Source organism: Zerene cesonia, chromosome 13 (assembly GCF_012273895.1).
Source record: "Zerene cesonia ecotype Mississippi chromosome 13, Zerene_cesonia_1.1, whole genome shotgun sequence".
Classification (NCBI taxonomy): Eukaryota; Metazoa; Arthropoda; class Insecta; order Lepidoptera; family Pieridae; genus Zerene; species Zerene cesonia.
Genome location: NC_052114.1, coordinates 8850317 through 8864902, shown reverse-complemented (window position 1 = coordinate 8864902; position 14586 = coordinate 8850317). Strand labels below are relative to the sequence as shown.

The 14586-nt window shown below is 31.1% G+C and overlaps 1 protein-coding gene across 1 annotated transcript in view; it reads right to left on the bottom strand.

Moving 5' to 3' along the window:
• The window catches only part of LOC119831338 (protein spaetzle 5-like), a 34685-nt gene extending 22642 nt beyond the window's left edge, over positions 1–12043 (bottom strand). Inside the window, exons 1-2 of the mRNA XM_038354640.1 lie at positions 11867–12043; positions 5717–5780 (exon numbers count right to left, since the gene is read on the bottom strand). Of these exons, the coding sequence (XP_038210568.1) occupies positions 5717–5767 (51 nt within the window). The 5' untranslated portion in view covers positions 5768–5780; positions 11867–12043. The remainder of the gene's footprint in view (positions 1–5716; positions 5781–11866) is intronic.
• Positions 12044–14586: the final 2543 nt, after the last annotated feature.

Sequence of the window (14586 nt, the reverse complement as noted above, 5' to 3'; positions counted from 1 at the left end):
ATCAATAAAAACAATTAAGTTTTAAAGAATCACTGGTAAATATAACTTTTTCGACCGATTTAAAGTGGTTAGAAATTCAACTGTGTTTATTTAATGTTCTTTTTAACCGATGTTTATTTGAACGTTGGTGCTTCCCACATGGTCCTATTTAAATTGTCAGAACTATATTCTAATTCTGACAATTTGAAAGGCTTAGTTTATTTGTAAAAAAAGTAATTACTGAAGTTAATATTCAAGAAAAGAAAGATGATATCTACTGCAATGGATTCTAAGAAATGTATTGAAGGAATGACATGAACATTATTTGAATAGTTATCGTCAGGTGCGTTTTAAAGTCCACTAATTCGCACTTTTCATACCGTCCTAGTGTAGGAAGTGGGTTTCGAGATCATCGGTATGGTACAGTTATGTAAGAATTGCAAAAAATATGTTCCCAATAAACTTTATAATGACTTTGATTCATCAGCTGCGAAGTCATATTAATAACCATTATAACCTATTATTTGAAACATAATAAAATGACATAACGAAAGTGGCGCCGAATTTCTAGAGAAATCGATAAATCGGGGTCTATGTAATATATCATTCGAGATTTACGACACTATAATAATTATGTCTGAGTCATTTACATCTTCATTTTAATATTTGCATAGTTGGCCGAACTTCTTTCTATTCGGCAAATATCATGCTTCGTGTGGATGTGAAATTGAAACATAATTAAGAAATTTATTTTTAGTATTATATATTTAATTTAATTTAAACGCATATATGTGCGTCGTGACTTCGTAGATTTTTTTTGCTAACTAAATTAAGTTTAACAAAAAAGTTTAAATTATTTTTAATCATTCATTTTGCTTATTTCCAATGTGTTGGACGAAATAAAAGAAAGCAGAAAAGTTTATCTTCTTTATAAAATTGTCAATCCCTCATAACTATATTTGGTCCCCGAATCGGGTAAAGATTTAATGAACAACCTTCGGGGGCGATAACATGTGCAATGTTTGATCTACTTATTTTATTAACCATTGTATAACTTATCAGCCCGGAAGAAATGTTTATATAGAAATACAATCTTACGTGGTTGATTATGGCCTGAACCCTCACAGAGGCCTGTGTCCCAGCAGTGGAAACATATATGGACGCATGATGACCCTGTAATAGGCTGCGTCTACTACAATCTTAGGTAAAAAATACATATCAAAAACTAGCTGTGACAGGCGCAATTTAAGGAATAGCGAGGAAAAGAAAACTGTTTGTACCTGCATAACCGTTTACGCAGCGCACGCAATAGAAGCTCTGTATCGGAATAATATTTTCCGCTTTTCCAACATTTTTCATTGAAAAATTCCTTAATATACGAACTCTTCAGCTTTATATAGTATAGAAATCGAAAAATATGATACCATAGTTGAGTTCAAATTATTGGCTCGTGATCTTGACCGCCGAAGTCGTGACCTGTTACGGAAACAGTGAGGCATCTGACCTCCTTCTATTGTGTCTTCTGTTAAAGGTTGTCTTCCAAGAATTGCGACTTTGCGAATTGCAGAATATACTAAACTATCGATTAGTTGCATTAGCGAGACATATAATAAAGATTACTGTTTATAATATCTTATACCTTTAAACGAGCAATTCTTGTATATATATATATATATATATATATATATATATATATATTTGGAATCTCGGAATCGGCTCCAACGATCTTCATGAAATTTAGTATATAGGGGGATTCGGGGGCGATAAATCGATCTAGCTAGGAATTTTTTTTAGAAAATGTCATATTCGTGTTTTATTCCTATTTTTTTTTCCTGACATCCATTGGTGAATAATAATACTATTTTGCTTCGTAGATAGCTAGACAACTGAAATAACACATAGGCACTTTTTGTTACCGATATTCCTACGGGATACGGACTTACGCGGTTTCAACCGCGGGTCACAGCTAGTAATACATTCATGGACATAATTAGAGGAACGGTACAAAAAAGGGACAGATCGAAAGTTACAAGATTTTAATACTTCAGTATAAAAGTTATATGGGTCACGAATCATCTAAACATTTGTATTAAAATGAATCATGTGCTTCTGATCTGAAGAGTGCAGTTCCAATGTGTCCCTACTTATTATGTACATGTGTACAGTAGGGATGTCTTTAATCGATCAAACTGAAGTTTCACTATGAAAAATATTAACCATTAACTAGGAAGTACGTACATTTTCTCGTTTGAGCTAATTTCAAGTCCATAATAAAATTCTCAATAATTTGATGATGGACTTGGTAACCAATACACATTAAATTAAACCAATATTGCTTATTACGAAGAAAGTGAACCTTGTTAAACAACTTTATATACTTTTACTTTTGCTACAATTTCTTGAATGTTATAAAATGATTCACTTTCAGCGTGTTCCATGGATACTCGATATTATTATTTGGGAGAAGGGGCACTAATGAAAGCAGGAGCTTTCTTCAGCTCTGTTTTTTCATCACGTCCACATAACTTGCCAATTCAGATGTTTGTATAAAATCGCTCTGGTAAATTTCCAATCAACTGGTTTCGTAGTTCATTCTATTAAAATCTTAAAATTAATGGCTATAAAGAGCATAGCATTGAGATCGTAAACAAATATTAAATTTTAATATTATTTAAGCTTTAATAAATACACATATACATGTATCGTTTACCACAATGTTCCTGTGTGAAATGTGAATACAGTTTAATTTTTAAATAAAATATGTGAAAGTTTTAATTTAGCGCAGAGTTGTAAATCATGTATTCTATTCCAGATACTAACTTCTCCACACGTACTTCTTTAAGTACTCAAATATTTCGAGAAAAATAAATAAAAAAAAGGTGTCTAAAACAATGATTTGAAATATTCCCCAGAGGCTTTTTACCACTTAAAAAAATTGCGTTAAATCTTGCTAAAATAAAGACTATTTAACCTCATTTCTATATCAATATCACGTTCAAGGCTATATCTGTTATATTACACCTGCACACGTGTTTGACCAGTTACATAATAAATAGTCCCGCTTAAATCTTTAAAATGTCGCATTAATTAAATATACAATAAATTGATACCTAATCCTCGCTAATTCGGTAAAGTGATCACTTATAAAATTAATTTATGCATTTATTTTTATGTAACAAGTAATTTCATGGTTTCTTTATAAAACCAGATTGTGGAAATATAAAAAACGATATCAATTTGCGATGTACAGGCAGTGAATCCTCTTTATTTGCATAAATATTTACGACTACAAGTGCGACGAATTGTTTATATGCAAATTTTTGTGCGATTAAGATGCATTTAATATTTTTTTAGTAATTTTAGACCAAAAATATATTATAGGCATGATTTTTAGTACCTGCTACATATATATACTACCTAATACGTACTCGAATGATTATTTATATTATTAGTATTATATAGATTAATAGTTAATGTTTTTCGTTAGTTGTTAGTTTGTCAAATTCTCTAATTCACATACTCTTACGTCTCAAAACAGTTTGATATATGACTGCTTATATCAGTAAGCTTCTTGTGGCGTCAAAAATGTGAAAGTTTTCATATACTTCTGACAGTTACGTCCAGATTATAAAAATGATCATCAAATGGAAAAGGCCGAAGATATAATCCTTACTAATATTAGAAATGCGAAAGTATGTTTATCTCTTTCTTTCACGTCTCAAAAGACTTTATGGCATGATTTTACGTCTGTAGATCATTGTTAGAAGGCTAGACAGTGACATGTGCAGTTGTTACCGTTTTGTAAATAATATAGGAAATCTTCTGATATGTAAATATAAATATACGAAGTGACATCACAAATTTGCCTCTAAAACTATTATATACCAAAACATAGCTTTTAATGTTAGGAAGATGTTTAAAAAAACTACTAATTATACTAAATAATTCCCTTTAATAAGTAGATAAACCAGTATACATTTAAAAAACTAATTTGTCTCATACGTCCGGTGATAAAAAGACGTCATTATTATGGTATAAAATCAATAAAAGTCGCTCAAAGCTAGAGCTAAAAAGTATTAAGAGTTTCGTTTTCAATATCAATATCAAATAATAAATAAAGATCCATCAATTATTTAATTCGCAGACACTAATTATAAATATTTCAAATGACCGTTACCATGCGTAGACATAACGAATATGCCGCATACAATCATATTTCTAAATACATCTTACATTGACGCATATCAAGGATAACAATAACAAGCTCAGCTACATAACAAGCAATGTACATTTATCATTGTATAGATACATATTCAGTTATGTTACATAAGTGCACCAATGATTGCAATAGAAGTTGAAATGGTGTTTGAATTGATGGCTCGACGACTTTCCCGCTATTAATTACAACATTTCACTTTTTGCGTATTAATTTTGAGTAAATCTATACGAAAAGCACGTTTGTAACTTGTATTATTGCATACTTCGACCGCAGATAACATAATACTGTAACAGCTTTGACTAACGTTCCGAAAAACGATGTTTTTCAATAGTGTGGGTCATTTTCATACCAAAATTCATGTTCATATTTCGAGGCACGAGTTTTGAGGTTTCAAGTTACACTAGAGCAGTATTTTGAAGATAAGAAAATATGTATAAATTAAAGATCAATGTGTTTGTCTAATTGTTTAGTCGTGTAATAAGTTGCGATGCGAAACGATGTTACTAGAATTCATTTTCCTGAATAATGTTACGTACAATCAGTTTCTTCTACATCAAGCCGTTACTATCATAATAAAAGTAAGTTTATATTGCGGAAATAGAAGGCCTTATCTTCACAACAATCAACATAGTCCATTTATTTCTTATTGTACGTACTTAGCTATTCATAAGATAGAGCGCTATAGAAAACTCAAAAATCATTTAACACGTAACTGTTACTCATTCAAATAATAATTTAGTCAAAACACATACGTGCAAAATAAAAATAAATTTATGTATAGAAATAGTCGTATTGGTCACTATTGACCCATTGCACTCAACGCGAGTCAAGTGCGTGGTTACGCAACAGACTACCGAATATCGCTTTTTAGCATCGTTGGTTGTTATTACACTGAATCCTACTATATCCTATTAATATTATAAATGCGAAAGTTAGTAAGGATGTGTGTGTGTTTGTTGCTCTTTCACGCAAAAACTACTGAACCGATTGCAATGAAATTTTTACGTTAAATTGGTACGTAGACAGCTGGACAACTGGAATAACCATGGCAACTTTTTATCCCGATATTCCTACGGGATACGGACTTACGCGGGTGAAACCGCGAGGCGCAGCTAGTCTTTTCATAAATTTGCTTTTATAAATATTTTCTGTACGTAAGGGTAATCTATGTTCCTACTTTTAGGTCTTTGAATTGAACGTTCGTAGTTTCTTATCCGTGTATCTTACTAAGATGCTTCTATACATTAGAAAGAAAAATCAACTTAATATATAGAATGGAAACTGACTGAATGAACTATCAACGCATAGCCCATCGTTAGGGCCAAAATTTTGCATCCAGATAGTCACTAACTACTATATAAGAATACGCTGTGAAAGGATTTCGATAAATTCTACTCTCAAGGGGATAAATGCTGCATGAAAGTCCTTATCATAAAAATATTTTTTGACTAGACATAGTATATATAATATTATTGCCTTATTTTTTAACGTTTATATTAAGAAAAATGAAACACTTACCATAAGAACTATTCGAAGATGCAAACTGAGTCGTTTTATCCTTGCTGCCATTATTACACGTTATCTGTAAAAAAAAAACAATGCTTGAATATAAGTACTTTTAACTTTTTAATGTACATTTATAAGTGTTGTACATTTGTAACTTCAAAATGTTATCTTTTTAATATTAAATTAAAAAAAAGTTAGCCTAAATTTAGTTCGTTGTCGTCAGAACGTTTCTGTTATTCATATTTGGAAAACGCAAATAGGGTTGATCAAAAACATTAAGCACTATAACAATAGCGTTGCATATTCATTGAAAGTTGTCGTTTTGGACGCACATTATAAATGAAGAGCGCGTCCCTACAAGTTAAGGGCATCCATAAAATGTAACCAACACACGTTTTTTTACAACATAAACAATTATTAAATGATACAACTTCAATTATTGTTCCTAAATAAAATTAAAAAAGTTTTTTTATGTCAGTCATAGGTCCACAATGAATCAGTTAAAAATAGATACAACAATTATTTAATTTCTTGTTGATTATTTATTTTAGGAAAAGTACGTTTACGTACCACTATGGTGGTGGTTTTATTACTTATAACATAATAAATGAATTTTTAACATAAATTTCCCAATTTTCGATATTTGAAATATTTACTTTTTTACCTAGTTAAATACACAGTTTCAATTCAACATTCCATAATTTATCAGTTCTCAAACGGTTGAATTAAAAGTATATAAAGAAAATCTTTACCTTACAAACTATATGTTGTATTTGTATATTTGTACACTCTAGAGAATAAAATCGTGCTACTATTTTACATTACATCTAACGACGATACAAAATAAATCACTATAGACCATGTTCCATGACTTCTAAGCCACTCATAACTCATAATCGCGACTCAGAACTCGGAAATGAGTATCATCTAAATAAATAACATAATGATGTCATATTACTATAAGAATGTGGCGACAATATTTCATACAAACAGATCGTAAAAACATTCCCTTATTTTTATAATAAGGCATCGACTTATAAGTACTTCGAACCTATAAGATTTAAAAATAGAAAAATTTCAGTCTCCAAACACACACAATTATAACTGAATAGTTCTATTAAAATTTAATAAACCTTTCACGCTCTGTATAACAAATACATGGCCTCTGAACCAAACCGAGCAGAAATTCATAGACGTCATGGTGAAGGCAACACTTACGCAATGGGATTACCGTGCAGTGCCAGACGGAGAGATTGTTATCTTAGCGCATCGATTGTCTTGTGATCGAGGAAGATGAGACTAAATAACGTTTGTACGTAATGTGTTATACGTGTGTGTGTGTGTGTGTGTATTACTTTTTACTGGTCCATTACTGTTATTAACCAAAAATTTTGAGCGCATTCTATTTTGCCGTGGTTCTTCTTTATTAAAAAAGTACTGCTATTTAAAATCTGTGCCGAAGTACATATTGTAATGTGTGGATGATGATAAGAAAAAGGAAAATATATTTGAAGCTAAAACAATGTATGAATTAGTTCCTGTTTGCTCATTTCACTTGAGTATACTGAGGTTGTGTTTGATTTATTTAAGTTGCAATAATAATTGAGATTCTTAAAATAAAGTTTCCTTATTCATTTTTTTCTTCATTTGACTCAATGAAGAGAATAAGTTTGTGGGAGCCGAGTACGCTTTGGCACGAATTGGGCCGAGTACGCGTTGGCACGAATTGGACCAGCTCGCACCGGGGAAGTACCACACCTCCACAAGAAACCAGCGTGAAATAATAGCATGTTATTGTGATTGGGGGAGCCGGAGGCTCATTTCCATTTCCTTTACCTTCCCAGTCCATTCCTTCTTTCCTGTCGTCAATCCTTTCCTTATCCCTTACCCCTTAAAGAGCGGCAGTGCATTTGCAGAGGCACAACCTCTGCGAATGTTCATGGGCGATGGTGATCGCTTACCATTAGGCGAACCACCAAGCAGGTGGCTATGACATAAAAAAGTATGAACCAGAACATGATTTAGTTATGTCAATACAAACCAAATTATTATTTAATATTGTCTTACGGATAATGGTTTTTTGGTATAATTGTATGTTTTAATTAATATTATATTCTAAAAATTATCATCTTTCATTTAAATGTGATATGATATAAAATATGTAGCAAATTTATTGCTCATAAGCATAATTAATTAACGGCGACAGTATTGTTTATCAGTAGCTACTAACTAACTTACAACAATTGTTTGAGATATTATGCAAGGTTATAAAAAAATCTACTTCTATCATTTGAATAGAAGTATATTTGTTTCAACGACTCTTTTATTATTATGAAATGTTTTCATTAAAATTTTCAACATATGAGACTATTTTCAAGCGACTTAAAAATGGAGGATTTTATCAATTCGACTGCATATTTTGTTTGTTACTTCATATGTTTTTACAGCTTGAGTCAAGTTTTACTATATTTTGTTATTTGAAAGCTGGTGCCTCAGACATGATCCCATTTAAATTTGGTCTAGTTTTCATAATTCGAAGGCGGTATAGTTTTTTAATATAAATAATTATTATAACATAAAAACTAACCGTTTTCACTCATCACTCGTCAATAATTATCGTCTCAGTGTATAAAGATATAGTATATTACAATGAATCTCTCGGATTAAAAATTACTCGGACCATAAATTTAGAACAATGAAGGTGGTTCCAAGGTTGGCTGGGTATTTGATAAACTGTTATCAATTATGAGCAATATAGCGAAGTGTTTGCCAACTTCTTTTATTAAGGCTAGGATGATACAAATATATTTGATTATGAAATAGTCTTATATTAATTGTTAATTAATGTGACTTTATTTCACAATTTTATTAATTTCAGAGATAGATAAGTTTCTTGTCGTTTTAGTCTCATTTTAACTTTTTTTTAGAATAATATTAATGAAATGTGCAATAATATGACACAGAATGTTTTATAGTTTATTTTAAATCGTGACTTTCAAATGTTCTAGCATGGAATGCATGCCAATAATATATGAAAATGAACACAATTAAAATAAAAAATATTAACTTGTTCTTCAACTGTCTAAAAAAAGGTTTTACCAATTTTACTGTGTTTATTCGGCTTTGTTAAAGCTTTCGACTGGGTGAAGCAATTTTGACAAACATTTTTTACATTTGAAAACTGGTGCTTCCCGTGTGGTCCAGTTTAAATATGGTCTAGTTTCCTAGCCTGACAATTTGGAAGCAGTTAAGGTTCTTTTTGAAAATAGTTATTACATCAATAATGTTGCGTTTTTGTTATGACAGCACATGTGAAGGTTTGAAAAGATCGTAACTCGTGTTTATCCGTAGTATATTATCATTGCTAATAATTAATACATTGCCATTAAATACGATAATTAGGCGTTCAAAACTTAAAGTTTTGGGTGAAAACAAATTGTAATCAATCAAGAAATAAGATAAATAAATGCCAAGTGCTATAAGTAAGTTTCGTAGGTTGCGGAGAACACATTTAGAACATAGTGTACAAATACAATACCTTTACTTTTGAAAATGTTAACGAAAAGCCTTATTTAAAAGCAACTATAGTCAACGGTTTGACCTCTGATCCTCATCTGTGTGAAGCCTTTGCTCTTTGTTACGTGAAAGTGAAAAAGTCTCGCTTTAATAGTTTTTTGTGACTGGATATTTTTTTTATTCGTTGATAGGGCAGCGTTTGACTACGATCTCGCCTGATGGTGAATGTGGCCTTAGATGGAGCGAGTGGGGAACACAGACTAAAAACATGTCCCAATCCAATCGATTCGAATAAAGATAGTTTCACCTGGATTATTGTTAAAGAGACAGGCAAACGTAAATAAAGTCTTTAAAGTCTTTAGCTTAGGCTAAGCTGTAATCGATACATCTCCGAACAGGCAATTCATGTCTGGTAGCGAGTATAAAATGTATATTTTGCGCCAGTGCAAGGCTTGTGACGTAAAAAAATACAATACATAAAGTAATAACGTTCTGTACAACACATCACTAAATAAAAGATGCTACATTTTTCTTTCTTTTACAGACAGTATTTGTATCTAAATAAACATTTGTCAATCCAACGCGTTTTCTTGCTCCCGATTTTTTATTATGATAACTAACTTTTCCTACCGAATCTTTAAAGTTATTATCCCAATTCTGGGAGTGAAATGCAACAAAGAGAAATTCGTTTAAATCCGCCCAGCAGTTCTTCAGCTATAAGTGGAGTTACTAAAACAACTTTCTTTAGCATGAAGTCACAGACTATAAAACTGCGACCGCCAAGTATCGTCTACCACAGAAGAATAAACTAAAGAATAATCTTATTACAAAAACAGATAAAATTATATAACATACCAGCCGTTCGCCCGTGGTACATGTCCGGGGTAAAAAATATCCTATAGCACTCGCGAATAATTTAGCTTTCCTTTGGTGAAAGAAATTTTGGACCAGTAGTTTCGGAGCCCTTAGGGTACAAACAAACAAAAAAACTTTTCCTCTTTATTATATTAGTATAGTCTAGCTGACCCGCCAAACGCTTTTGTGTCTTACTGTTATCACTTACTGTCATTTACTTTACGAAGTTGGCTGATTCTCAGAGCTAATCGATTTTATGAGAATCGATCCAACCGTTTCGGAGGAGTATGGTAATTAACATTGTGACACGAAAAATGTATATATACAGAAGATGGATGAGCTTTAGATAAAAATAAACAAGTTATTTTATGATATAAAATCATCATATAAACGTATTTTTAGTTTCAATTATCAAATCTATTTAAATCGACATCATTTACCTTACATTTCTTACTTTTTGATTTCATACCAAATAAATCGAGTGGTGTTATCATATTATTATGAAAAATTTTTTCAAGAATTTGTGTAGAAATTTTAAGTAACTGTATATACAACGAAACTAGAATTATTGGAGGCAACTTTATACTCATGCTATTATGTAAGTGATGTAACACGCTATGATGCAGTATAAAAGACATCAACGCGTTACGTGCACTCTATTGACAAAGTAAATCAATTTTACTATTTAGGAATGATGTTCTCGTAATAAATGATATGATACTTAATATTATTTAAGTTTAAATTCAATAATTCATCGATAAAATATATATGTAGGCGGCTACAACTATCTAAGCTATATAAGATAACAAATTATAGAATACATGAAAAATAACCAGAAACAATTAAATATTTTATTTAAATAAGCCAAAAAAAAATATTTTATAACTTTATTAGCATTTAATAATTAATATCATCGCGTTTTAAAATTAAAAGCGTCTTAATTACCGTGCGATCTTTTTACAAACAAAATCTAATTGTAGTTATTCCGGATCTTATTTGCGGATGATTCATCCAATGATGATTTTGAATTATAATTTGAATAATATTCGAAATAATATAAAGATATTATTAATTAATGGAATATTTTATTTCATTACGAATACAAATTATAAATTAAACGTAATGTTATTTTTTAACTTTATATAAACGGAATTTTAACGTCAATTAAATGTTAAATCTATGAAAAATTTAAATGTACAATTACATTTACAAAATATGATATGTTGTCTATGTACATGTTTCTATATAATATAGATATAACTATAGTCTCAGAAAATTAAAATGTAAATGTGAATTCCGCTTATAATTTTTTCTTCAGCATAAAACAACTATTCACAAAACCATCTTATGATAACATGTTCGATGACTTTAGCGTGCAGTCAGACAAATGTCACCCATTCAGATATGCTGTGTGGGTCATGTAAATATAAACTTTGATAATATGAGACTTGAACTTATCTTTGTAGGAGTCGCCTAGCAAAGTTAATAATATATCGATAGTTGACTGCAAGCTACAACAAAATCTTTGTAAAACTCTTATACACTCAACCAAATTTAGGAATACTTTGAATTTATGTACATCTTAAGGTTCTTTCTTTCTTATCTATGATTAATTGGAAATCATTGAAAGAACATTCTTCTAGTAATAAACAATATCGTGTAATAGAAGTGTTTTGGAAATAGCATTAGTCACATTATTATGTAATTATAACTTAAAATGTAGCCACATAAGTACACGCCGCGCAAAAATATGAGAAACAATAGGCCAATTAAACCTACACACCAACCTACCCTCAAAGTCCGCGCACAGCACACACAAAACTTATTAAAAATCAAAAACGTCCACAACTGATCGCACAAAATCGAATTTGTTTATCGCGAGTTTAATATCGTACATAGCTACATTCGTACACGTTCTTCGGGAGTGTTAGTTTCTCACATACGTGCATACCGCTTGAAAGTCGGCGCGACACTGGCTCACACCTCAGAGCCCGATCAGCTGGCCGGCCGGCCGTTTGCTAATCGCACCACGCTGCATAATCAAGTGAGAGGAAATATTAGGAGCTGATACAACATAGCATTTGTTTTGTATGACGTATCTGATTAGACTTCCGTCGGTCCATTTTTGGTTCTTTGAGATGATCACAATGTTACTATGTTACTTATGCTTAATATTAAATTCGTGCTTAAATGCTTTTAGCTAGCTCTGTAGCAATCACTTTTTAGAGATATTTTTAAGATTCAATTAGTATCTTTTTCCTCATCCTTCCATTCCAATCCCATCAACCCTTTCCTTATGCAATACCCCGCAAAAGCGGGCGACAAATTTGCAGAATCACTTAAATGTTACACACTCACAAAGTACTTTTAATATATTATAAGTACCTTAGTCTTATCACAGCAAATATTATTAAGGGCGCTGGTGATGGCTTACCATTAGGCAAACTACCAGCTCCCTCAGTCGCTCGAACACGTTAAAATTGTATTTCCAGTTTTTTAACATAATTTCGTCTATTCAATTAAAACAGATCAGCTTCCAATCCATGTGTATTTTCTTGGTAATTAATATCATGTTCGAAATTCAGTAAGGAAATAGATCTATAATCGTATTAAATTTCAACTTTAGTGTTACTAGACTAGACTCTGTTAGCCCTGCAACTCTTTTCTTTTCAATTTATTCCAATATACAATTTATGATATGAAATTTAGAGTCCACACCAAGAGATTGCCTCCACTGTTTGCTATTATGCATTGAAATTTGAAATTGCGTTGTTATTCCGATACCAATGATCTTTTACATGGTTAAGAGTTATTATATTGAGATAACATTTTTTGTATCACTTTATTGATTTTAACTGACCGTAATTATAATATGTGTTTATAAACAGTGTACTTATTTTTATACATTATAGATATTTAACCTCAAAAGTGGTTTTTCGATCAGAAAGTCTTTTGTAAATCAGCCTTTGTTTCTACTTAACTTGAGCGTGCAGGCCCTAAATTATAAATTAAAGTAAAGAAAACATTTACAAATATCTTTTGACCGTTATGTATGTAATTCTCAAATATGAAGTAGGTAATGATGCTTGTAAAAATCGTAAAAGGCGCATATTATTGTCATTCTTACACCTGACATAACCTAAGCCACCTACTTACGAAGAAAGCAAGTCATTGTCTTTTGCAATGTTCCATCTCTTTCTAACATACGTGACATGTTGTGTGTAGAAAAGAAAGGGCGGGTGGTCAATGAGAGTTAATTGTTTAATAATTATTTACAAGTATGATGATTTATTTAACAGAACCGCTTTTTTGAGGACCGACCTTTTATTGTTTTCGTTACATAATGCAATGGTATGAATATTTAATATTTATAAAAAATAAAGAAAAAGATTATTGCTTATTTATGTTTTACAAAGGTATGCCACCAATCGATGAAATTTTAAAAACAGGGACTAAAAGGTCTAGCTTGTCATAAACTTCGTTCAGAGCCAAGCATTGAATTGATTGCAGAATGATGCTGGATTAAGAATTACATATTCTTTTTGAATCTCCACAAGAAGCGATTTTATAGTTGATATTATTAATTGCTCAAGTTTTTTCACAATAACGTACATTTCTTCTATTTGATCGAACGAGCGTTTGACATCTGCCTGATGTAAAATATACAGTAATATAAGCGATGACATGTTTGTTTGAGAGAAAAATATTCGCTCGTGCCTTGAAAAGATCCAAATTAATTGTTTGTGGGAAAACCTAATCTGGCTAAGAATGCCAATCTTTGGCAGTCTGGACAAGGAATGAAGAGTTGAAGCGTTATTTGATTCTGTTCAGGTCGTCAAAAGTTTTTTTTTTTTTTTATTTCGGTTGATTTCTAAGGATGTTCTGCTAACAATCAAATATTCGTTTTATTTTATAAAAAAAAAAAATAAATAAAAATTTTATAAACAGATAGCCATCTGTTCATCTCATCTTCATTATCTTTACTTTTCTTTATTATCTTAACTAACGATTCAAATATGAAAATTTGTTTGTTTGTTTTTATCTCTCGTCGCAATGTAGTATAATAGCACCTATATAATATATAGATAAAATGTACACGAAATTGCATAAATGGCGTATGTCTTTTTAAAATGCAATTATAGTGCATTATATATTCCGAAAAGCATTTACCCTCTCAATTACATTTCAATCGATCAGCTGTCTAAAAATCTTCTGCTACACCTTTACTAGACATTTAACAATGTTCTCTTTACATTGTTTGCTATATTAAATCGTACCTTCAGTTGGTTTCACACACTGCAAACTTTACAATACATATTCCTCAAACAATCTTTAGATCTACAGCATAGTTGTAACTAACACCTAATATTTGCGCTAACGTTATCTCCATGCAACATCCTGCGAGGTGTAAAATAAGGAAAATTGTGAAAACGCACAAATAAACTGCGGTTTTAATTTGAGAGTTGAAGTGAAAATGTTAGGTAATTGTTTGGAAATGAAGCCCTTTAGGT